Source organism: Hemibagrus wyckioides, linkage group LG26, assembly GCF_019097595.1.
Source record: "Hemibagrus wyckioides isolate EC202008001 linkage group LG26, SWU_Hwy_1.0, whole genome shotgun sequence".
In the NCBI taxonomy this organism is placed as follows: Eukaryota; Metazoa; Chordata; class Actinopteri; order Siluriformes; family Bagridae; genus Hemibagrus; species Hemibagrus wyckioides.
The window spans coordinates 6,645,121-6,671,171 of record NC_080735.1 but is presented as its reverse complement, the minus strand read 5'-3'; the positions used below and the strand labels follow the sequence as shown (position 1 = coordinate 6,671,171).

The window sequence follows — 26,051 nt, the reverse complement described above, 5'->3', positions numbered from 1 at the left end:
ATTGACACAAAGTAAGCACTAGCATAAATGCTTCTTTGGTATGCTGATCCATTTCCCCTTTCAGTGAATTAGCTTTTCCACAATTTGCATTTTATTAGTGTTTGGTGTGGAGTGCTGCTTTAGTTTAAAGAAACATTTTCAGATGCCTCTGTTATGTACATGCTGTTAGATCTGCAGTAAAGTGAAATCAGTTTCAGCCATCAAATACTTTGCATTCTTTATTTATATTCTGCTTTCTTTAGGCCTTAACAACTTTAGAAAAAATTAGTTTAACAAATAATGAGCTGGGATTATGCATTGTCATTTATGACTGATGGACATAAGTGACCTATTGTTTCAAAGTTATTGACCAAATTGAAAAAATTGTATTTGACAACAGAGAACAAAGATTGTTAAAGTGAAAGCTAGTCTTTCTGTATTTCTTGATGAATGATGTCAGAAGCTAAGATGATCAGTATACCTTTCGAATCTTTAAAAAAATAAAATAAAATCACAGAGACTCATACCTTATGTTTTTATTTGTATATCATGGAGTGAGTGGACAGAAGATATGCTGTTAGCCATTACATCACATCTGCATAGATGCAAAAACAACTGGCCTTCCCCTCTACTGGTAAAGTCACTACAGTCAACAGGGATCCATGTTTAAACTAAAGCCGCAAAAATGTTGTTGAGGCAATCGATGGGACATGTTGATTGTAATAACTCAAAATACAAGTGGAACAGTTGCTATTTTTCCTATTCCTATATTTTAACATCTAACGTATCCTCCACTTTCACTGATGAGCACAAGGACTTTTCTATAAAGAAGGAAGCCTTTTCTGTGGGAGAAGTGAATACGACACCCATTAGGGATGGGGAGGGCATATTGAATCTTAGCCCTACAATCAAGTAATACTACAGTTTATTACTCAATGGGTGGGAGGGAGATTTGGGGTTGGAAATCAAGACCTCTCTCTCTCAGGTGGACCAGGAAAGCCTGAATTTATGCCGTGTTTAGGAGATCCTGGATGGCCTTCTGATGCATTTCATTAAGCGTTGATACACACTGTGTCCAAAGTCCTCCAGAAACCTGAAGAGATGAGAACAATATTCAGACACTAATGTTGAGTCAACAGTTACATTCAGTCAATCAATTTCATAATGATGGCAACATGATTGAAAAGGTTATCACTCACTTGTACTTGACGAATGACATTTGCCAGTCTCTTGCTGCAGTGATCTTCAGCTTTAACAGATTCATTAGCAACCCCTTCAGCAATTATGAGGAATATCTTGGGAAGGTTTGCATTTTCTGGTCCAAGAACAGTAGGATTGTTGCTTTATATATATATAAAAAAAAAAAAAAAAAAAGAAGATACACACAAAACAATGGAGAATTGATTAGGATTAGTCAAACATCGAATACCGCTCAATATACAGGACCATAAGATTTGACTCACCTTTCAATGAGATCACACAGATAATTAAAGGTATGAACAGCCTCTTCTTTATCTTCATTAAGTGGTAGCCATGAAATCCAGTGAGGGAGGATCTCATCAACATTGACACATTCTGGACGATATTTCATGACTTTGCCGACAGCAGAAATACAGTTTTCCGTAGCATTAACATTTTCCTTTGCTCTGGAATCTGCAGCCTGGATCACTCCAATCAGGAGAGGAATTGCTTCTGAGGAGGTATAGAGAAGAAAATTAAATTGTTTGCCATTAAATCTTAAATGAATTCATGATGAACACAAGCAGTATAAGTACAGCATTACAAGCAGTACCAATATATTAAATTACTATTCAAGGAAATGAGCTTTTTTCTATATCTTAAGCATAACAAAACAGACAGTGGGTTCAGAAAGTATTCAGACTTAAGGGCTAAGTTTTTGCATATTTAAGTGCATTAAATATTTAATTTAAAAAGGGAAAGTTTTTGGTAGTCTATACCCATTAGGCAATAATAACGAACATTTTTGAAACCTTTTACAAGTGTAATAAAGGGGTATAATGGTGACATTATACCCCTCTTTTTCCTTTGCTACTGTTGCTTTTATGTTACTACACAAACATAAGCAGTCAGTATTGTGCTGCTCAGCACTCTCTCACTCAGGGCTCTTGGGTATCCCCCATTTATGTAAATACATTCCTTTCTATATGTAATATTTTGCCATTAAAATCTGTCACATGCTTTGTTTACTCTGCCATCTTTTATTAAACTTTCCAACACAGCACCTTTTAAAATAATGTTTTGTGGACTTCTGACAAGAACTCACCTGTGCAAAAGGGCCTGTAGCTTTCTCCTCCAAACTGGGCCATGACTCCAATCCCATAAGCAGCTGCCTGCCGTACTTCTGGGCTGGTGTCACAGAGGGCTTGTATCATGGGTCGCAAGAAGTACTCCGCATATTTGAATGAAGAAGGACTGCAGTGCTCAATTACATCATCGAAAATGCACAGCCCCCATTGTCTGTCAGCCCAGGGCCTATGTGGGCACTACAAGAAAGCAAGGGATTTGATCATTTGTGCAATGGCCATTTATTGTGTTGACAAGTTTTGTACACAACACATTTGAGCACAAAAGTATACATAAACATATACATACTAAAGGACATTCAAGTGTCAATTAATAGTTGTGAGAAAATAAGCTAACCATTTGTATCCTGTTCATTTAAACCTTTTATGGATTGCCTGTACATTTGCATATTTATTGACTAGCAGCTTCAACATTAATAACAAGATTATAGAACTTAAGAATATAAGACTTGGTTGAAATTCAAAATAAATAAAATAAAATCACAGAATATACTTACTATAAGATTGACTATAAGCTGTAAAAGCTGCTCAAACCAGGTAAGAACTTTCTCTTTGTAACTGCAGAACACTGCATGCAATATGTCTGACACCTTTGTAAGAATGTACACATCATTCTCATCCTGGGGGAGAAAATATGTTGTTAATTGTATGATGGTGGAATTTGTCGAGCATATTAATCACTTAAATATGTACAAAAGTGTATAAAAGCACACTTACCTCATCTTGTAATGTTTCTTCAACTTGCTCATCATAATCTTCATCTTGCCTTTTGGCTACGAAAAGAAAAACAGAATTGACTCTGTTTCAAAGATTCTAAGAAAGAACAAGCAACGTTTTTAATCATGTATCACCTTGTCTGAGCTCTTGGTTTTTAAAGTGCTCCTCCAGTTTGCTTTTCAGAATGCCTCCCATCTCCTCAAAGTGCTCATTGTTTAGACAGCCATCTCCCATTAACTCAATGCACTGAACGAAACAGAGCACGTTCACAAAAAAAAAAAAAAAAAAAAAAAAAAAAAAAAAAAAAAGAATGAACATTTGGAGTGCCATAACAAACGTATAAAACCCGTCTGATTTCTTAATTACACTGATGAACTGAAAAAGATTTTTTTTAAAAAAGAAAGAAAAACGTAGTACCTTAGCAAATGAATGCATGATTTCTGACAGTACATCTGAATCTGGCTCAGTGCCAATAGCTTTGATGAGAGCATCACACATGAAATGCCACATCTGAGTGAGGTATTCTGGACCCCTCACACGAGCACATTCCAACAACAAAGGCATGGACTCAGCTGCAGCTACTCGCACACATGGAAAGCAGGTCAAGGATTATAATAGCTAAAGTATGTGTAAACACTGTCGAACCCTATAGATGTGCCTTACAAGTACAATGAACAATTTAGATGGAAAAAAAGGATATCATCATGGAAGTAGAATTTAAGCAAAGGAACCATGAGCTTGACAACTTGCTCTGTGTACTCCACAAAACCTTCCTTAAGCTCCTTTGCATAGCACACCTGGAAGCAAAGAGGATAAGAATTAGATAATAAAAAGGACAGAGAGAGAATGCTGATTATATGCAAAAAACAGATATATTGTTGCATTGGAATTAATTTGTGAGCAAACTGCTCCAGCTGTCTCAGGTTTGAAGGGTGCCTTCTTCAGACTGCATGATTTAACTCTTTCCACAGATGTTCAGTAGGATTTAGAACTCATTGTACTGTTGGAGGCCCCATGGCCTGTGACTAAGACCAAGCTTTTTGACACTAGGCAGCACATTTCACTCCAGAAAGCCTCGAGTGTCTTGAGATTTCATTGCATCCTGCACAGATTCAAGACACCCTCTGTCAGATGCAGCAAAATAGCCCTAGAACATAACTAAGCCTTCTCCATGTTTCACAGTAGGTACAGCGTTTTCTTTGTATGGTTCATTTTTGCATCTGTGAACTTGCCAAAAAGCTCCAGGCTTCTGTCCAAAGCACATTCTCCCAGAAGCATTTTTATGATTTGCTTTCAACAATGGAGTCCTCCTTGGTCATCTTCCATTAAGTCCACTTTGTCAGATCACACCATCTGTCACTGTTTGAGGCACTGATGTACCTTGACCTTGGAGTTCACCTCTAATCTCTTAGAAAGTTGTTCTGAGCTATTTGGTTAACAATCTCATTATCGGTTTCTTCAATTTGTCATCAATTTTCCTCTTGCAGCCACGTCCAGGGAGGTTGGCTACAGTCCTGTAGACCTTAAATTTCTGAATAATTTGTGCAGCTGCAGTCACAGGAACATTAAGTTGCTTGGAGATGGTCCAATAGCCTTTACCTTGAACATGCTTGTCTATAATTTACTTTCTAATCTCCGGAGACAACTCTCTCCTTAGCTTCCTATGCTCCGTGTTCAGTGTGGTGCACATCATGATACCAAACAGCACAGCAACTACTTGTCACCCTTTACATAGGCAGACTGACTGATTACAAGTTTGAAGACACCTGTGATTACAGGACACACTTTAGTTTAACATTTCCCTTTGGTCAAATTATTTTCAATCTTTTTTTTTAGGGGTACCATCATTTTTGTCCAGTTTCATTAGTTTTTAAATACTTTTAAAAATACAATTCAAAAGTAATGTCTGGTTTTTATTTGCCAATTTTCAGTAAATTCTTATTACTTTTATCAGTTTTAAGTTATTTCAGTGACCATTGTGGGTTTTTCCTTTCTTAAATTGAAGGGCACCAACAATTTTGTCCACGAGTGTAAAAGAAAATAAACCGACAAATGTGGATATAGAGTTCATGCACATTGGACCAGCTTCAAACTAATTTTGTTAAACATTTCTAAATTCATTAATAACTAAAACCTGCAATTATAACGTATACAGGGATAAACCTGTATTAAAATCTTTCACAAATACAAGTGTAAAATGCACAAATGTACTTCATTCTCACCTTATTAGGTAAGGCAACTACACTCATTGGCCAAATCTGATAAATTTACTATATACCCATCATGAATTTCATTAATAACGGACAGTAGCCCATTTGCTATTCATTACGTGCTCATTGCAGTTTCTCTTCCCTGTCCATCTACAGACAGGCCCAGAAATATTTGGACAGTGATAACCAGACCGTAGGTTTTGTCCCTTGTGATGCTTTACCAAGCCATTACTTCAGCTGCCTTTGGTTCCTATTTGTTCTTTAAGCATTTTTGGGCAACAGATACTAAAAGGCATGCTCAATTAGATTAACGTCAGATTTAATCTTCAGGCCATTGCAGAAGATTCCAGTTCTCTGACTTCAAAAGTAACTTAACCCAATTTTTAGTCAGATCATTGTCCAATTTTTTTTTTTTTTTTTAACTGAACAGATAATACAGCCCTATACAGTTTAGAATTGATCAGCAGGCACATGAAAAAAAATACAACAAAACCAGTCCCACTGGCAGCCATTCATGCCTGTGCCATATGATATGGGAGTGAGCTATGGATCATGAAAAATTCTTTCCCTTTTCCATACTCTTCCTATCATGCAGTTACAAATTGGCCTTTGTAGGTTTGCTTTTGTTTTGGGGTAAATACTAATCTGGTCCTTCTGTTTTTAAGCCCAACGGTTTACCTGATGGGAAAAACCCACTGTTTTACTCTTAGGATGGATTCTCTTGGTTGTTGACTTGAATACTCTCGAAGATGTACGCATCTCTCAAACTTTTCTGAACTTTTATGAGAAAGTGTGGGGGTCATAAATCATAATTCAAAACATACCAACATCTGACAAGCTGTAGCTTTTTCTTCTAATCCAGCAGTCTTAATTCCAAAGCTCTGTTGGTCTCCAAGATTAACAAACTCCCAACCATCATCTTCAGACATGTTCTCCATATCCTGGGCTGAGAGGGTAAAACACGTTAAGATGAATATAGGAGTAAAACAGGTTACCAGTAAGCTCTCCCAAAAAAACTATTTAACTGTCCATAACTGAAGGCCATTTGGTCCCGTGCCAGTTCTCATGCACCAGCCATTTCCCTCATTACACAAGTCACTGCTATTGCTAGGAGAGGCTGTAATGTTTTGCCCAGAAACTATAACAAACCCGTAGAATTGTTTGACGCATGTATACACAACAGTATTTAAAACTGTTGTAGTGTTTAAAGTGCTTAAATTCTGGATAAGGAAAAATACAAAACAATCACCGTTGTCTTCCTGATCTGTGCAGTTAGCACTCTAGGTGGATGTCATAGCAGTAGGAGCCGTGGTTAATACATTTATTTCCACTTTTCTTTAGCCTAATCTACCAAACTACTGTTAAAATCTATATTCCAAATTATTATTTATATATATATATATATATATATATATATATATATATATATATATATATATATATATATATATATATATATATATATATATATATATATATATATTTATTTTCAAATTAAAAATGTTTCCTCGAAATACATTTATGAGTCTGAAAATGATTACAATAGCATTAATAACAACATGTTATGACATCTTTTAAACCTGAATCTTCTTTTGCAGTAAACTCTGGCAGGTTACTTCAACTCCTCACTTCCATATCTATAAGCGTAAAGCAGGTGAGTAATTTTCAAAACCCAGTGAGCTAAGGAATGCATTGTAAAAATGTAAAAAGAATTATAAGTATTAGTTATAAGTATGAGTATAATAAACGGTATTAACCAAAATTGCGCACACTAATGGTTTCTGCCCTTTATTTCTAGAAACATTTATATTACTGGTGTTACATAAAAAAATTTTTTTACAAATTACTTTAAATAGTAACACAGATTGTGGCCCTTTAGAGTCTCACAAAATGCTGTTGTGACAGATGGAATTTTACTGAAAATGCAGTGGTTTTATTTGTTGTCCATAATATCAAGAAGCCTGTATTGAGATGTCTTGTATCATGGCTTTTTGGCCATCGATCTACACAATAAGACATAATGAAAGTGAAAACAAGGTTTTAGACATTTTTTACAAATGTATTAAAAAACAAGAATCGAAATCTCTCATTTAAAAAATTACTGTGCTCCTGGGAAAATGCAAAGCTTTAGAAACTGTTTTACACAGTTGCCCAGGTCCATGTCCTGACACAATCCAACCATGGAGGTTTACATGAAATTCCATGACTGTGCATTTCAGACCAAAAACCATGGTGTAAAGTGTGTGGGAGTGTAAAGTCCTACAGTTAACTCACAAACACCTATGTATGTGTTTCTAAATCATGTCCAAACTATAATAAATGGACAAAATCAAACAAAATACATAAAAATACATTAAACCTGACCACCACAAATCAAACCACTGCAATACACACACTTAACATTCTGTGCTCTGTATGTTACCACATTTGCTGCTGCTACCACCTAGTGTGGTACAAGAGGTAGGACTCAATAAGCATTAAAATGGATCACCATGCACCTGAGAAGCAAATTTAGTCTCTCCAGTTTTCTGTATTGTAAAATATAAGATAATTCTCATGCCTTTATGATTATCTATTTTTTGTACATTATCGTGCAGATGATTAAATGTATCAATTCAAAATAAGTCTAAAAAAAGACAAGAGCACAGAAAGGTGCCAAGTCAAGAGTCAAGTATTGTGACTTACTATCCAAGAGAGCTACTTCTGGCTTGATGGAAGCAGTTTTCATGAGTGGTCCCATAACCACAGGAAGGTACTGCTGAAATTCTTTACCCAGAATCTTACACATCCTGGCCCATGCTGAGATCATGTAGGAGATCTGCAGATGAACAAGCAGCATACATCAGTGTGAATCAATGTCATTTTGGCACTATTACAAAAACAAATTTCTATTTTATATGGGGAAAATGAAGTTAAAGAGAAGATATTAAAGGAAATTAAAGAAACAAGAACAGGATCAGTGAAGTCTGTCACAAATGTTGCACTTGTGAGCACACCTTTTGAATCACAAAATGTGAAACACCCTTCTTCCACACAGACATGAGCAAACAGGGAATGCTAGGCTACAACTAATCATATACACCTTTAAAATGTATCATGTGGTAACCCCCACATCAAAACATACATTCATTTACCAAAAATCCCTGTTTCGACAATGTGACATTGCATCTTTTTTTGCTCTATTTATCTTTACTTAAATGATGTAAAGGGTACAAAATGTTTTTACCTTAATCAGTTGGAAGAGAGTTGTATTAGATTATTAAATGTTTAAAATAGATAAACTTGTGATTGTAGGTCTTTACAATCTCTGCTCCGCCCATGCATTGCAGTATCGCTACAAACAATGTTTGTCTCTGTGCTTTTTTTTCATACTCTAAAAACATGTTCCAATGCCTACAGCCAGTACAACATAATACTGTGAAAAACCTAGTCTGCCATGACAAATGAACAGACTAAATAAAATGACAATGATCTGGATGTATTTCAATCACATCAAAAGCAAAGCAGACCGTAAATTGTGCTTTGCAAAAAACAACAAGGTACTACAGAATCTTTCTGTAATACAAGTAACCTGAAAACATCAACACTCAGCCTGTATTTGCTCCTAGCAATGATGAACTCATTATAAGTGAAAAATGTCTACAGACAAGCTCAGGTGTGTGAGAATAATGCATATTAGGCATTTGCTTTTAAGGTTATGGCTGATCAGTGTATACCATTCAGGAAAGAAATTAGATTAGATTATAGACATGTTGAGCAAGGTCCAAAACCGTCTCTGCCCTAGGGGCACTAGATTGTCGCTGACCCGGCACCAACAACTTCCTAACAAGCTGGGATATATACACAAATAATTTCACTATTCTGTAATGTGTGAGAGAAATAATATATACACTAATGTGAGAAATCAGTTCTTTACTTCCAATTTTGTGGCTACAGCTTGTGGAGGAACTACTTGTTTTTGACCACACAAATTTTTGCCCATACAGGTTGTGTATATATAATGAGCACTCGCTGAAAAGCATCTTTATGTGAATCATAATATTCAAACTAAGCTTACTTGAAATTTCCTAGCAACACTCACCTGTGGGTCATCATCCTCCAGGTCATTAAAGTCAGTCTGTGTCTTAAGGAGCAACTGCATCACTGCTGAGGCATCAGGCATAAACTGAAACAAAAAATAGGAGTCGTCATTCAAACATACTTGCTTTACAGAACTAATGTCATAGCACTTAAACTTCAATTTCAATTAAATTCCTTGGTTGCTGAGTGTTCTCTGAATCTTTTGTTAAGCTTTTGAATTACTGTCAGCAGCAGAAGACAGTACCAGTGTACAAGAGATGTGTGCACCTCATACTAACCTTCTCCTTGCCCACAGCGAGACCAATTAGACTGATGCACTCGATGGTTTTGCCTCTTAGCAGACGAAGCTCCTTCTGTACAGCATTCTCTACGATGTGTTTAAGGGAGGGCATGAAAAGATCATAGTAAGGAACAAACCTCTCCTCTGCTGTGTCAGCCACAGATGCAATGGAGGTCACCACCTGTTCCAGCACCAGCTTGGTACCTTTCTGAATGAGCTGAAAATACCAGAAAAAATATATCTTTACTGAATCTTATACTTTACTTATACTGGAAAACCAGTGAAGTTGGCCACTTTAAAAACAAAAACCCATCCAATCCCACAAAACTGCAAAATTGGCCATTCTCTCTGACAGGGGAGAGAGTGTATGCTTTCTCCCCCATCCAATCACAGCAACACTAGCAAATTACCCAACATAATTGCCCTAATGGTAGTTAGGTGGCTAGCAAATGAGGGTAATAGCAGCACACATGCAACTCTTCTTAATTAGCAAAGGAATGTTTGGTAATTAGGTAGCTGGGTAGTTCAGTTAATTGTGGTAACAGTGACATGCTAAATACCAGAACAAAAGCACAATTAAATTGTAACAATTGATGCTGACTTCTCTTAACAGACCTCCTGGAGCTTGGCCACCATGATGACATGGAGGTGCTGAACTAGATTATCCAGGTAGGGAATGAGGAGAGCTTTGGGGCAGTCCTCAGTGAAGTTAATTAAAGCTGCTGCAGCATGAGCCTGAACGCGCGGGTTCGACTGGTCCTCCATAGTCTGGAGAAGGGCAGAGATGACCTATAACAAAAAAAAGTGAGCATACTCAGAACATTTGATCTGGTAGTACAGTTCATATTAAGGAATCACAAAAAAAAACAAAAAAACCTTGAATTGTACAATAAATATTTAAAACGATTGGGTTGTTTTTGAAAAGCCTCAACACTCACATTTATAAAGCAATTTCCATCCAAGTCACATCCCAAAAACTAAAAAAAATTGTCCTTAATTTTTTTAAATAAAGAACAATATTTTTACATTAGCATGTGACAAAACACTTTAAAATCCAGATATTCTTAGGCTATAAAAAAAAAAAAAAACAGACCAGAACAAAGGCTGACTAAAAAGATTTCTCAAAGGAATGGGGTCTCATCTTGTATAAGGTGTTGTATTAATCAACTAAACTGTACTCACTGTCTTGATGCTATAATTGGATCGAAAATGTTACAGCACTTTCCACACAGTAATTTCAGCCTTAAATTTCAGGCAAGTTTAATTACTATTAAAATTTTCAATTACTATATAATACGTTCAGGGTGAAGTCCTGTGTTGTGAAAAACAATACCTTGTCATGGAATTTCTTTTGGAAAGTAGGAGCAAAATCTGTGGCCATCTGACCAATGGCATTACAGGCTGCATATCGAACTCTGGGATGCTGAAAATAATAAAAGGAAACAATACACAGTCAATAATGCAGAAATGACACAGTGTAGCAAAATAACATTAAGCACATCCATGGACAGTGATGAAACTAATGTTTATGAATGGCATCTAAACATAACTCAGGTGTTCAGTGTAAATAAGTTGAGTACTCACAGGATCTTGACAGAACAGAAGAACAAAACTGACAATTTCATTCAGAATTGACTCCATTTGTTGATGACAGCCTTCACCAATAGCAGAAAGCGCCATAAGCCCAGCATGTCTGTACCTCCAATCCGCTGTGCCAACAACAAAACAAGGATTAAGGTTTAGTCAAGTCAAGAAGCTTTTATTGTCATGTTAACCAATACATAGTGAAATAATGTTTCTCCAGGACCATGGTGCTACATAAAACACCAAGCAAAGTGCTAAAGAGTAAGTTGTCCTAGCCACATAAAATGCATAGTGTGCAACCTGGTGCATAAAATGGCTCCAACCAGTGACAGACAGTAGGCTACTTAGCATTATGCAAATAGAGAATTTTTAATAGATGCATCTTTGTAGTATAAAGACACTTAAAATTCAGTAAGGCATCAACTTCTAAGAGATTACAGGTTGTGAAAGCTTTCATCAAATACCTGCTGAAAGCTAATTATAATAGATGAATTTTTCAGATTACTAAAACTGACAGACTACCCCCAAGTCACATACTTGTATACATAAATCTAAATTTTGCAGAAATAAGCTGAAATGTTGCAGCGATATGACCTCACTGCTGGTTTTGATATTTTTAGGGTCAACTTTGCTAAACTTTGAGGTTTGGTCAGAGCATCATCTCAGCCAAACAGAAGATTTCTGCATATTAAGAGTTTTTTGCACTTGAAAACATTCTGTGGGTGATGCACATAATTCACCCAGGGCTAACAATTAATCCTGCATATTTATGCTCCCTGTAAATTCGTAAACCCAGAGTTACAGTTCTTTCTGCATATTGGCGGTTGTAACTACCATGATTAGGAAATACAGTGTGTGACCAGTCTAAGCTTGCTTCTAAATTACGTGTTAAATGTTCCTCCACCCAGAATTAAATGCAGGCTTTCGACTGGCAATAACAATGTAAAAAGTCCTTAATTTGGCGGTACTTTCTACAATGCTGAACTCATCCTTGCCAAATCCTCAAGGGGGAGTACTTAACTATCTAAAGAAGAATTCAGATTAAAAACTGTAGGGGTCCAAGCAAATGAAGCCCTACAAAGACAACAGCCAATCAGAACAGGTAATTCTTGGACCCCTAAAAATTCTGAAGTGTGTCTGTATGCACTTACGGTTCTGCAGCATCTGCATAATGTGTTGCTTAATCATGGGAAGCACAATTTTGCCTCCAAGGCCACAGGCAATTCTGTCCAGGGCACTCTCGCCCGCCACAGCATTACTGGAAAGAAAAAACAAAAATGAAGCCAAATAAAAACCATTATGAACACCACTTTAAAACACAATCTGCAGACAAGAGATAAAACCTTTGCCCCAGATCCTTAAAACTACCCTAGGAAAATATCCTTGTGTTTAGTAACCTATAGGGAAAAAAACTGACCCAGTAGAAATGGTGTTAATATTTAACACCATTTTTAACAATATTTAGTTAATGTTAACATATAGGAAGCATTTAGTAGGACAAACATTAAATGAAGGGATACATGTGGCATCACAGATGCACAGAACAGAAAGATAATGAAGAATATCAGAATATACCATAGCTCAGAACTTCCCAAGTCATTCAGTGTTATGGTTTTAGTCCATCACAGTACAACAATCTACTTCATAAAAGGTCATCACTATAGCAATTCACTATTTAAAAGACACATGCCAGCAGTGAAAATTAGAATAATTTTATTACAAAATCTTTGTATAGTGTCTTTGCATATCTTGGTTATGTACAACAAGCTAATATCAAATTGCTCATTTGATGTTCTTTCTGACTGATAAGGGAGACAGACATATGTCTCATGTAATGCAAGAGGATATCTGTAGTACACAGGATAAGCAATAGCTGCATAAATCAGTGATGGAGTTCATTTAAGCCATACTCAGCACAAAATCTACTTTGGGGATCTGGAAGCCAAATTCAAATGAAATATTTTATATATTTTACACCAAACAATGTTTGATTTAAGTAATTAAGTACAAAAACATGGGTTTCAGAATAAGTACCATGCCTAGAATTAAGATTTCTTCATTGTCTGAATATAAGGATCAATCAAATCTCTATTTAATGTCAAAATTTACAGTCATGGTTCACTGTTCTTTGCAAAACAAGCTTCTTTTATATTCTTAGGTTTCTGAAAGTGGACTTTAGTGGACCTAAAAGTGAGAAGAAAAAAAAACAAAAACTTGTGTTTAAGTACATTTTACAGGATGGTTTCAAAAAGAGTTGTTTGGCAAGAAAGCTGATTATGAAAATGATTAAACATTTATTTTGATTTGTAACAACCAGTCATCTAAAGATTCTAAAACTCAAATTTGGCCTGTCTATCTAATGTCTATTTACAACATGAAAAAGACTTTAAACTGTAAGAACATTCTCACATTCTTTTCCAGAATACTCATTAATATACATTCTCAATGACTGGGGTATAAAAAAAAACATGACTCAACAAAGTTGAACTCTGAGGTATTGATATGGCCACATTTGTACCCATCAGTCAAGCCACAAGGCACATACATACATATATGTACACACACACACACACACACACACACACACACACACACACCCCTCACAAAAAGTTAGGATATTTGGCTTTTGGGTGAAATTTATGGAAAATGTAAAAAGTTCACGCTACAGTGATATTACATCATGAAAGTAGGGCATTTAAGTAGAAGCATGCAATGGTGATTTCCTCATCTCAAAATTTATTGAAACAAAAGCCAACAACAATGGTGAGTATACCACAACAAAAAATGAAGATAAGGAGAAGGTCAAATTAAGTTCACCAGTAAAGGTTATAGTGCATTTTAAGTGCATCCTGAAATTTCAATTAAAAGCTGAATATCCTTAACTTTTTGTGATTAGTGTGTGTGTGTGTGTGTGTGTGTGTGTGTGTGTGTATGTATATATATATATATATATATATATATATATATATATATATATATATATATATATATATATATATGTATGTATGTGTATATATATATATATATATATATATATATATATATATAATATACACACACACAATGTACACACACTCATTTTTATAGCATACTCATGAATATACCCAAAACAAAAAAAACCTTCAAGCCTAAAGATTTCAACTCTCTCCAACCTAAAAATGGCAGCCACTGCGAATTCTTTTTACCTGTCAAAATCATCATCTTCTAATTCATCTGCCATTGCCCACTCCTCATCCTCCTCCAAGTCCACCATCATAGACAACATCTGTGGCACTGAAGGAAACAATTATTTTTAATCCTTTACCCATTAGAAATGCATTACTTGCATAATCTTTCATTTAAATTTTTGCTGTACTGACCTCGATGAACTATAAATACGGCAGAAACACGAACTTCAAAATTAGACTGTGTATATTTATATGGGTATACTTGCATGCACAATAAGTCAATACAAAAACACTGAATCTAAAAATAAACTTTAAATACAAAATACTAAATATTCAGCATTCTTTAATGTGTGTATCATAAGAGTCTGCAAATGTCTGCAGAGATTTACTCAACCTAGTTATTGAGGTCATGTTCATAGGTTTTCCCACCCTTCATATTAATAATACAGCATTTTGTCCATTACCACTCTGAGCCACAATGGCGGTGTGTTTCCTCAACATGGCAGCAGCAGTTTCAGAGAGTGTTACAATAACTTCAAGTGCCAGCTGCCGTTGCATGTTTGTTAAATTTGTGTCTGCACACAGCTAAAGGCACAAAAAAAAGAAAAAAAAACTTTAAAATATTTCCTTCATCATCTACTTAAAACATGAAATAAACCAAGTATTTCCATTTAATTTCCACGCTCAGTGTGAAATTAAATAAAAATGAAGTGAAGACAAACATTTAAAGCTGCACAAGTGTGCACACCCTTTTACAATTGGGGATATGAAAATGAATCAATCACAGTAAAAGCATTGATCATACAGCTTTTAATAAAATGATTTTCTTCTCATCTTGGTTTTATCCAACTGGTGAAGCCATGATCAGTGAAGAGTTTAAGAAGTATGCACGGTAAATCGTGCATTTCGTATTGATTAAGGAACAAGTTTAAGATAATTTCCAAAACTTTAAATGCACCATGGAAGCAGAGGTCATCAAAAACAGAAAATGTAGCAGCACAGTGGTATCACCAAGAACAGGACGTATATCCAGAAGTTATAAAGGGAAAAACTTTTTTCATGGAGGTTGCCAAGAGACCTACAGCAATATTAAAGGAACTGCAGGAATATGAGAAGTACTTATTATTCTCGGCATCCCTGGGCTATGGGGTAGGAAAGATTTCTCACAAAAAAAATATACAAACTAAAATAACCCCAAATCACCCATGTGGCAAAATGAGAGAATCATGTAAAATTCCATCTTTTCCAAAAGATATGCATGGGGCAACAGGGTTGGGGTTTGCACAGGGTTCCTGGGTTTTTTTCACACAAATTCACATTTTTATTTATAAGAATTTCGATAAATTGAGAGTGGAAAAAGTTCTATCATTTATATATAATTAAATATATATATTTGGTTTAGTTTTTTACATCATAAAACTTGGCATTTTAACAGGGTTCAGTAGACATTTAAAATCCATTGTAGATGTACATTTTCTGCATATTCTAATAAAATCTGAAGGGAGATTCGATAAGACAAAGGTGGTGTTAATAGGGAGCAGTGAATGTTTCTCCAGTCGGGCTTTGGAAGTCACAGAGGTAAGCAACTCCCAAGCATTAAACTGAAGAAGTTATTATTTGCCTGTGAAATACAACCTCGATGAACAGCACGGATGAGCGGCCTCAAGGAACCACCAGGCATAAAAAAAAAAAAAAGACTAAAGGATTTCTTTATATAGCCATAAAAAACAATATAAGATCAAGTCAAAGATTCAACATGTATACCTTCAGACAGAGTTGTAATGTAGCCTCCAAGTTCGGTCTCAGGTATTTAGGGGCGGTATCAGCGATTTCGACTAGTGACTTTAGCACAGAATCATCTCCTTGGTAACAGGACTCATTGACTGCCTGGATTATAGCATTAAATAATTAAAAGCATTTTACTATCTATTAAAAAACTTCTAATCAGGTTTAAACAAAATGTTAAATGTGTTGTGCAAAATCTCTGAATCGTGCTTTATCATGGTCGAAGAACTACAGCGTTAAACCTAAAACACCAGATGCTATATTTTACACACAAGAAAAAATGGCTATGAAAGGCAACAACCTAATCAAATTCATTTGAAGCTTGCTGTGACTGCTCACCTGTAGTATTCCAGGCAGAAGATCAGAGAAATGTTTAAGAATTGCCGTGTTGCTCTCGTTGGAGAGAATGAAGGAGGCAGTTGCACGTGCTGCAAGCATGCGTATCTAAAAGGCAGATTAAAAGCCAATAAAATAGAACCATTTGTATTATGCACAACTATACATCAGCAAAACTCTAAAAGATTCTTATAACACAAGCCTTTGAAAAAAAGCTCAAAATGGGGAAGACCAAAAGAGATTAAAGAGAAACAGAGGAGTAAAATCACAAAGACAAATAAAAAGATCATAAAGCAATGAAAAGCTTCAGACATCCCAATTGCTATTAATAACAAACTTGTTACATCATGTTAAATAACTTCTCATGGTGACATGGTGTTTCTCACCTGTGAGTTTTCATGATCTTGCATGCACTGCACCAACATGCGTTTTATAACCTCCATATAGTGTTGCTGCTGGTTGCCAAATATACCTGGAAAATTCCTGTGCAAGAAAAGGTGTGATTAAACAATTAGACAATTAAATAGGAATATATACATACACACACATACATATATGACATTGAGGTAGTTGATAGACCCAAGTGGTGAAAACATCTCACCAGAAAATGTGTAGAGCTGCCTCTCGTAGATGAACATTTTGAGAGTTCACCGAGTCAAACAGAAATTTGAGAATTTCTGGCCACTGGTTGTTTCCATCATCATCTTTAAGAATGATAGATACAGTCTTAAGTCAGCATGGGACAAAACAAATGCAACAAAATTAAAAGTATTATTAAATAGAAAAGGTCCATCTAACCAAGAAGATTGCGGGCCAGCTCAGCAGCTACATCACAAATCTTTTTACGGATACTAGAGGATCCATCCAGCTGGATGCTGGCAAGCAGCTCTGTTTTAACGGCAGTCTGAAGGTCTATTGGCAGGCTTGGGTAGACTTCTTCGAAGGATGAGGACAACAAACGCCGTAGCAGGACAGCTGCCATCTGCCTAACCTGTATAGGAATCATAATCATGAAGAACAAGATTAAACCTTAAAATACCTTCCAGGTTCTGAAACAAATAATTCAAATCACTAATTAGTTGGGATTATGCCCGGCTAGAAAGCTGTTTTTTAACATACAAATTAAAATATAATACAAGCCTACACAAATGCTAATATATTGTTTAAAAAGGCCACTAGCAAAAGAGCTGCTTTTAACTAGCAAAACAGATCAGAATTCTCATTTTATTCACCAAGTACATTTCCATCTATTAGGAATTTTTTTGGTGTTTGGTCAAAGCATCATACATTCAACACACCTGAGACAACACAACAACCATCCAAAAGCAAAAATATAAGCCATTGAACAGAAATCTTAAAAGGCAGTTGTAATTTATATTACAGTGGAGGTACAAATAGCTGATGCATGCAATTCAAGGTGCATTAAACCAATTAAAACTATTTGGGATATAAAAAATACCAATGATATAGTAACAATATTAATGAATCTTAAAACTGCAGACCGCATTTTCACACATGCTAGAAATGCTGCCTGAACAATCAAAGGAAAGCAGTGCCATTACTAAACAAGAATTCAAGAGTGATTTGTAGTTTCACTCATGATGTGTATGTTTTGACTGCAGACAGAGGTGAATTTCATTGACTGTAGGAAAAAAGGTCAGGGTGAACAATGTGGCAGCAGGGTGGGCTGGGACTTTGAACTATGGTCATGATCACTACTATTGCATAGCCTCAGGTCATGGTCTACCAAGATTTGTGTCAGTGTGCAAGGTCATTGATGAGATACAGACTAATGATTTGTTTGGCAGCTTTGCAGTCAGGTTTGTTAAGGAAAGCACTTGGAATATCAACTTTAGAAAACTTCTGGCCAAAATTTGGAGGAGTAGCAGCAAAAATGGCACTTAGATGGAAGCGTCTTTGGCATGTTATTATAGCTTTTGAACGGTGGGTTGTGCTTTCACAAAAGCTGTTGCATAGCCTCAGGTCATGGTTCTGAAGTTGCCTACCAAGTTGTGTGTCAGTGTGCAAAGTCATTACTGAGATACAGACATTACATCCTGATTGGAAGATGGTGGAAAATTGATTGGTCAGAATTACAATAGCTTTAAATTTGCCTCAACCCAGGGGATTCATGAATGCCTGGAATTTAAAGTTTACAGTGCAGGAACCAGGAACACAATGTTTCTGTTTAAAAAAAAAAAAAAAAAAAAAATGGTGCTGCCTTGTGAGACTGATTAAGAACAGAAAACACAGATGGAAAGAAGCAGTTTCACTGGAGCCCTGTTTGTTATTTGGGACAGAATGACTTTCTGTATAGTAGATTTTAGAACAGATAACCAGCAAGTCAAAGCACTTCTTTTAAATAACTCTGGACAATGGCATCTGCCAAATGCCATAAACGTAAATTGTGTTACTGGACTGCATCATTCTGTTACATTCAAGCAATCTTGCATCAAACATGGGAAGAAAGTGTGTAAATAAATCTCCTTACATGAGCTTAAAACTGATAATAAAAATATAACAAAATATAAGCTACTCAAGTGAACCTGGGGGGGGTCACACCGCCACTGCAAATTATGGTCCAAGCATAGTTGAAATTTTACACACCTCCTCAGCAGCAGACGCATCACGAATGGCCTGCAGCAAGAAACTTATTTTTGTTGATCCAGGGATGGTGTCATAGGTTTCCTACAATTAAAAAAAAATTGGTCATTCAAAATTTGATATGAAGGATATCTGAAAGACATGAAGCTACAAACACATTAGAATGCAGCAAACACATCCCAAAACTAATTTACAGCAATAATCATTGAAATACTGACATCATTGGGACAATGCACCCTCATATGGAACCCTGTGAACTAAACCGAACAGTTTTCCCTGTCAAGTTAAATTTACACCTCCATCCACTGTCACTACTATCTGTAACCAGGAATCGAGAGGGCAACATTGGGTGGAAGGAAGTTTTGAGGTGCTACAAAGTACAATACATAGTATTAGTGTAGATACACCTCTAACGTATAGTAATTTCAGGCTCAGCACCAGAGCCTTGAGGCACATGCCTAAACAGTCATGGAATTAATTCTGCACAGTGAAACCTTATTTAGTAACTGCTTTGAAAAAGGATTTTGTTTTGGTGGGAGCTTTCAAGAAGTCAATATGAAGTCTGAAAACTACATCAAATTTGTTGATTGTTGTCAGTGATGGTGTTGTGTGAAAACAGAGCCAGCTGCAATCAATAACTAGATTTAGATGGAGCCAGCAAGAACACACTTATTTACCAGGCATAGAATTTTTAGAAAAGATGCCCAACAAAGCAAATGGATGTAAACATGCATTTTTAAATGTTATTGCTGTGTCATCATAAACATGGTTAACAAAACATGCCGTTAACAAAAATAATTCAATGTATCATAAAATTCACACAAATTAACACTGTATGAATGCTGGTGCAATGACCAGACAGGTACATTTATGACCAGTGCTACGGTGTATCTACTGTATATCGTAATGCAACAGTTTGGATAAGCACACTGGCTAAAACTACTTATCCATCTTTCCATCTGCCCATCCATCTGTCTGTCTGTCTCATCTATCTATTATCCACAAGCATTTATGACCAAATGATTTGTTTTAATGAAACAATTATACAGGAAACAATAAGAGTCCAAATGAATGCACACGTAAATCATTAAAAGTTAGACATCATTTATTATGAGATTTTAACATGCCACTGCAATACAGGCCAGGGAACATCGCAACACAGTTAGCTGTTCTCTGCAGAATTATGAAAAAGGAAGGGCTAGCTCAGTGGTTAAGGTGTTGGAATACTGATGGGAAGGTTGCGAACACAACCAAGCTGCTACTGCGGGGCCCCTGAGCAAGGGCCTTAACCCTTAACTACTCAGTTGTATAAGAGAGAAATGCAAGTAGCTCTGTATAAGGGCACCTGCCAAATGCTGCCCATGTAAATGTAGACTTGAGATCAGAACAAGTGGAAGACGAGTAAAAGCAATGAAAGCATAAGAGAGCAAGTCACATGTGCGATAATTCCATCAGAGCTTCAAGTTACCTCACAATGTTCAAATTAACAAAATTAAACCGGTTCGTTTGTCAATAGAAGACAATGACAAGTCCAGTGTGAACAGCCTTGTTTTTGTTAATGGGAACTATTCAAATTTAATTTAGCCAACAGATCAAGGCTAACATACTGATAGTTAAACTGCAATGAATTAATAGCAAGGTACAATGTATGTGGAGCATTGTTAGCTTAATTACTCCATATTATCCTACCTCCTTCCAACTACATTGCTGTTTTTCCACTGCCTCTCTGTTCAACAATGCAAAATAGTCTGCTGTGCAGCACTTATCAGAGCTACCAGTGCTCTCCCAGTCACACACCAGTAATCATGCACTGTGTTGTGAGGCATTAGCTTGGGTGATACCAAGTCATGCAATGGAGGGAGCCTTTTAGTAATTATCCAATTTATTGTGGCAAATTCACAATTGGCTTGAAACACCAATAATGATTAATAATTAATTAACCCAAATTAATCAGAATCCAAAAATCTTTTCGTAAATTGTAATGAGATTTTGCCGCTTTAGTACAACCTACACTACCGTGTTCAGAATGAAACTGAGGACATCATTCATTCCTCTTCATCCGGTCACAGAGCCCTGAGCTGAGGCGGGAAACCACTGACCATCACAGAGCCCAGGACATGTCCGAGATTAGTAAAAAATCCCACAGCAGAAAAAACCCTTTCACATTACCTGGAATAGTTATAATTTATGATCAGACAGTATCTATAGCTTAATGTTTAAATCGTCAACAAGAAAAGACGAGCAAATAATTCAACAGTTAATTAATAAATAAAACGATGCATTCGTCCGCTGTATGGACAGTGTCTCCTTACCTAAATGACTCCTGAGATCATCTACCTACATGACCAGTCCTTTTAATGAAGTCATGTCTCGTTGAATGGTCAATAGTAAAAACAAACAAAAAAAAGTTTAGCTAATGTGCGAAAAGTTTGTTTCCAAAGACAAGCACTGAAATGTGGAACGTACGTAATTACTGGTATATAAATGGAAACATTTAGTCCGGTCATTGGATATTTAACCACGCTGATCTGCAGATGGAATGGACGCTAGATGTCTGCACCATCGCCTCAATCAGGACCAAACTGTTCAGGCGAAGCGGCTAGTCATTAGCTCTGTTTTCTATTTCATAGCAATACATAAAGGACCAAGGCCTGCTCACACACGGTTAACGCTCTTTAACAGTTACTGCTGGACTCCGAGGAGTCTGGAAATTTTAAGCAGCTCGTTATACGTGTCCCTGCTGACTGCTCAAGTCACAATTCTGTACAACTACACTGGCATACAATTTTTCAGTGTGCTAACGGGCTAACAAGCTAGCCAACAAGTAAATCGTCCAACACAATAGATAACGTGTGTCTATTGGCTGACTGGTTACAAGCGTTTACTGCGGGGTTAGGTAACTACTGGCCAAACGACCAAATGTTACGAAGATTTAGAAATATAGTCTATAATGGTGAAGTGGCAGCGGTTTAACAATCGTGTCTCGTGTAAATGTCTTACAGCGTCAAAACTACGGTACTGCGAGATAACTTTAGTGGAAACAATCATTAAGCAAGTGTTAATACATGAAACTGGAATTTGACGTTAAGTTATCAAACTGCCACGCAATTAAGAAGTCGATCATAATTAGGGGCTTTAGATATATAGCTAGCTAAATGACCAGTGATTTATCCGCTTTAGCTTAGCGGATATCCCGAAAACTTGCCCCGTCACACGTGGACTGACCCGCACTGAGCAATAAAGCTCCCGGCAAACCGGCTAGACTAACAGAGCCCTGAAATTATCATTCAAAACACACACTGGTTTAGAAAGGGCTGTACATACCTCGGATTGTTTCCTGACATTATTATCAGGGCTCATAAGGTTCCCCAGTAAGAGGTAAAATTGCTGCTGCTCCGCCATTGCAGTAGGATCCAGAAAGAAACCAGCTGATGAAGGAGGAGCCAAAATAAACCCGGTTTCTGTCATGTTTTGCCGCCTTATCGGGTTTTCCTTCCGGGTAACAGGAAGTTGTGTCGAAGGACGTACTCTTTTAACTTAACAGAAAATTCCACAAGCAAATGTTAATGACGTTCATCTATGAATGTGTGTAAGAATAATGACAAAGCTCCTTTTAGAAAGCTGGGAAAGGCTTCAAAATACACACACACACACACACACACGCAATATTGAAGGTAAGATAATAGATGACTGGGTCATTGTGTATAATCACGTAGATACAGGTCAATAGCTTCAGTTGATGTTTGTTAGGGAACACTCTTCATACAAATTAGAATGTCTCTTGTAAAATAAACTGTAAGAGTGGAATTTCATTGTTCTTATGATTTTTATGCTGAAACTATTTTCACAATTATTGTCTGTATGCCAGTAATAAAAAAGCAGTACATATAAATAGTATTGCACAGTGAAATGCAGTGCAGGGTATTGGTTTAATTAGTGTGAAACTGAAATATTATTAAATACTATTATGCTATTCAATGAAACTGAAAAACACGGTTTTAGACCACAATAATGTATTGGTATGGCTCCTTCTGTGGTCAGTACAGCATCGATTCATCTTGGGAATGATGGATGCAAGTCCCGCACAAAGGCTAGAGAGATTGTGCGGCCAGTTTATTATGTGATGATAAAATGTTTTCTGACTTGCTCCTCCAAAAACACCACCAAGTGGCTCAATAATATTCCGATGTGGTGACTATGCAGGTCATGGGAGATCTTCATCAAACAACTCTGTCACCAGTCATGCTGTGCCTACTGGTGCATTATCATCCTGATACATGGCGCCACTTTTAGGGTACAATGTTTGAACCATTGGGTTCACATGCTCTTAAAGAATGGTTCAGTAGGTAGTCCTTGGGCCGAGGGAATGCCATTATATTGCAAAGCATCCACCCCCATGTCTCACCTGTGCAACTATATATAAAAGAAAATAATTTCTTTACACAAGAAAGGTGAAGGCTACAAGAAGATCAGCAAAGCTTTACTTCTCAGTCAGAATACTGTAGCAAAAGTGATACAAATATTTAACGTCTTCATATGAGAAGGGTTGAATAAAAATCGCCATGCAAGTTTTCTGCAGTTAGCTAAAGAAGTAGAAAGCCAGACTGAGGTAACTGTTTCCCCATGACATAATATGGCATACACTGCAGAGGAATGGCATGCATGGGTGTCGTCCATGAAGGAAGCCTATCCTAAAGCCCATGCACAAAAAAGCCTGTCTAGTGTTTGCTACGGCCCATGCTGAAAAAGATGAAGACTACTGGGACTCTATATAATGGCTAAATGTATTGCGTCGTAAAGGTGAGGAGTACAAAGAAAAATGCAGGGTGCCTACAGTGAAACATGCTGGTGGCAGTGTCTTTATGTGGGGCTGCATGAGTGCTGCTGGTGTTGGGGAGCTGCATTTCATTGATGGTATCATGAATTCACAGATGTACTGCTCTATATTGAAAGAGAAGATGCTACCATCACTTTTCCATGGTGTGTTTTGGATGACAATCATCCAAAACACACATCTAAGGCCACTGTTGCATTTCTGAAGAAGAACAGGGTAAAAGCGATTCAGTGGTCAAGATGAGAAGAGTGTCTCCTGATCTGAACCCAATTGAAAACCTATGGCAAATTCTGAACAGACAAGTTGAGCATCACACTCCATCCAGCATCCAGGCTCTGAAAGAGGTCATTCTTGAAGAATGAAAATAGATAGATGTTGCAATATGTCACCAACTTGTTCATTCCATGCATAGAAGGCTTGGTGCTGCCCTTAAAAATCATGGAGGCCATACAAAATACTAGATGTAGTTTTTCTTGTGTATTCATTTTTGCATCAATTAATTTGAGTAAAACTGAAGATTTTGTAGTTGTAGTTATATTATTAACTTTACTTTCATGTTTTGAGTTAAAGAAATGTTCTATTACACAGACTTGTATATACAGTACTCACAGAAATTTAAGGATATTTGGCTTTTGGGTGAAATTTATGGAAAATGGAAAATGTTCACGCTACAGTGCTCACGCTGATATTATATCATGAAAGTAGAACATTTAAGTAGAAGCATGCAATGGTGATTTCCTCATCTCAAACAATTTATTGAAACAAAAGCCAACAACAGTGGTGGGTATACCACAACAAAAAATGTCTCAATAATTTGTCATGTGCCCTTGACCATCAATTACAGCTCGAAAACGACGTCTCATGCTGTTCACGAGTCGACTTATTGTCTGCTGAGGCATGGCATTCCACTCTTCTTGAAGGGCGGCCCTCAGGTCATTGAGGTTCTGGGGTGCAGGGTTACGAGCCTCTACACAGCGACTCAGCTGATCCCATAGGTTTTCTATGGGATTCAGGTCTGGAGAAAGTGCAGGCCACTCCATTTGAGGTACCCCAGCCTCCAGCAACTGTTCCCTAAAGATGCGACCTTGATGAGCTGGAGCATTGTCGTCCATGAAGATGAAATTAGGCCTGTGTTGTTCATGCAGGGGCACAATGACTGGATTAATGATGTTATTCAGGTAGTATTGGCTTGTCACTGTACCATTCACAAGATGTAGGGCAGTTCTGTATTGAGTAGACACACCTGCCCAGACTGTAACACCACCACAACAGTGGCTGATGCATAGCGCTCTCCTTGACGTCTCCAACATCCATGGTGGCCATCATTTCTGCTCAGTGTGAATCGACTTTCATCAGAGAACAGCACTGAGGCTGGTCCCTCGTCCAGCGTAAATGCTCGCCTGTGCCTAGTGGTGTGGTCAGGTACCCTTGAGGTCATCTAGCACGCAGACCACGCTGATGTAAACGGTTTCGAATGGTCTGACGTGACACTTGGGTGCCTCTCACCTCCCTTAAATGTGAACTCAGTAAATGATTATAATTTCCCACAGGTTTTAATCATTTGACACATTCATTGTAATCTTTAAAAGTTAAAATTTCATTTCTCATTAAAATGATAAATGATAAAAAGAGATATTTTCAAAAATTGTCATAACAATCAGGGTCTTACACAGACTTAAGTAGTATTATAGCTATCCAGAAATAAAATGACGTTCAGTCCAAATGGAACCAAGTGTGCCTGGGTCTATATTAAAATTACATTTTATATGTGAATTTTTTGCTAAATATTGGATCTGCAAATGCAATTATTATATTATACACTTTTAAATGTGCTCTTTATGGCCATGCTATTCAGGTTTTCTTCCTTGAAATCAATTAATATAATTGGAACGAACATTTTCTAGCAGGTGAGATCAGTAGATTACAAGAACAATTTGAAAATTCCCCCACTTAATTCAACTTAATAAAATAAACAGTATTATATTAACCATTATTATCAATGAAAAAATAATAGTAATCTACTTGTAAGAAATGATGCTAAGTGAATGGAGCAAAGAGAAAATATAAATGTAATTTGGTTAATATAAAAATCATAAGGAAAATCATAGCTTATACTTAAAGATGGTTTTGCTTTTTTACACATGGTTGTTG

The 26,051-nt window shown here is 36.7% G+C and overlaps 1 protein-coding gene and 1 non-coding gene across 2 annotated transcripts; both read right to left on the bottom strand.

Annotated features, from left to right (window-relative positions):
- Positions 1 to 500: 500 nt before the first annotated feature.
- On the bottom strand, positions 501 to 22,549 carry kpnb3 (karyopherin (importin) beta 3). Its single transcript, XM_058379964.1, has 26 exons — positions 22,391 to 22,549; positions 19,070 to 19,150; positions 17,261 to 17,453; positions 17,064 to 17,166; positions 16,849 to 16,945; positions 16,466 to 16,570; positions 16,106 to 16,228; positions 14,806 to 14,926; positions 14,360 to 14,447; positions 12,326 to 12,432; positions 11,175 to 11,299; positions 10,924 to 11,013; positions 10,206 to 10,379; positions 9,589 to 9,807; positions 9,312 to 9,395; positions 7,916 to 8,048; positions 6,055 to 6,176; positions 3,721 to 3,817; positions 3,438 to 3,610; positions 3,155 to 3,266; positions 3,021 to 3,076; positions 2,801 to 2,923; positions 2,264 to 2,483; positions 1,443 to 1,671; positions 1,179 to 1,320; positions 501 to 1,072 (listed from the first exon to the last, which is right to left on the bottom strand). Exons 1-26 carry the CDS (start codon positions 22,532 to 22,534, stop codon positions 986 to 988), a joined length of 3,348 nt encoding a protein of 1,115 aa, XP_058235947.1. The 5' UTR covers positions 22,535 to 22,549; the 3' UTR covers positions 501 to 985.
- Positions 15,884 to 16,020, bottom strand: LOC131347286 (small nucleolar RNA SNORA84). Its single transcript, XR_009203746.1, has one exon. It is a non-coding gene; the product is annotated as a small nucleolar RNA SNORA84 (small nucleolar RNA).
- Positions 22,550 to 26,051: the final 3,502 nt, after the last annotated feature.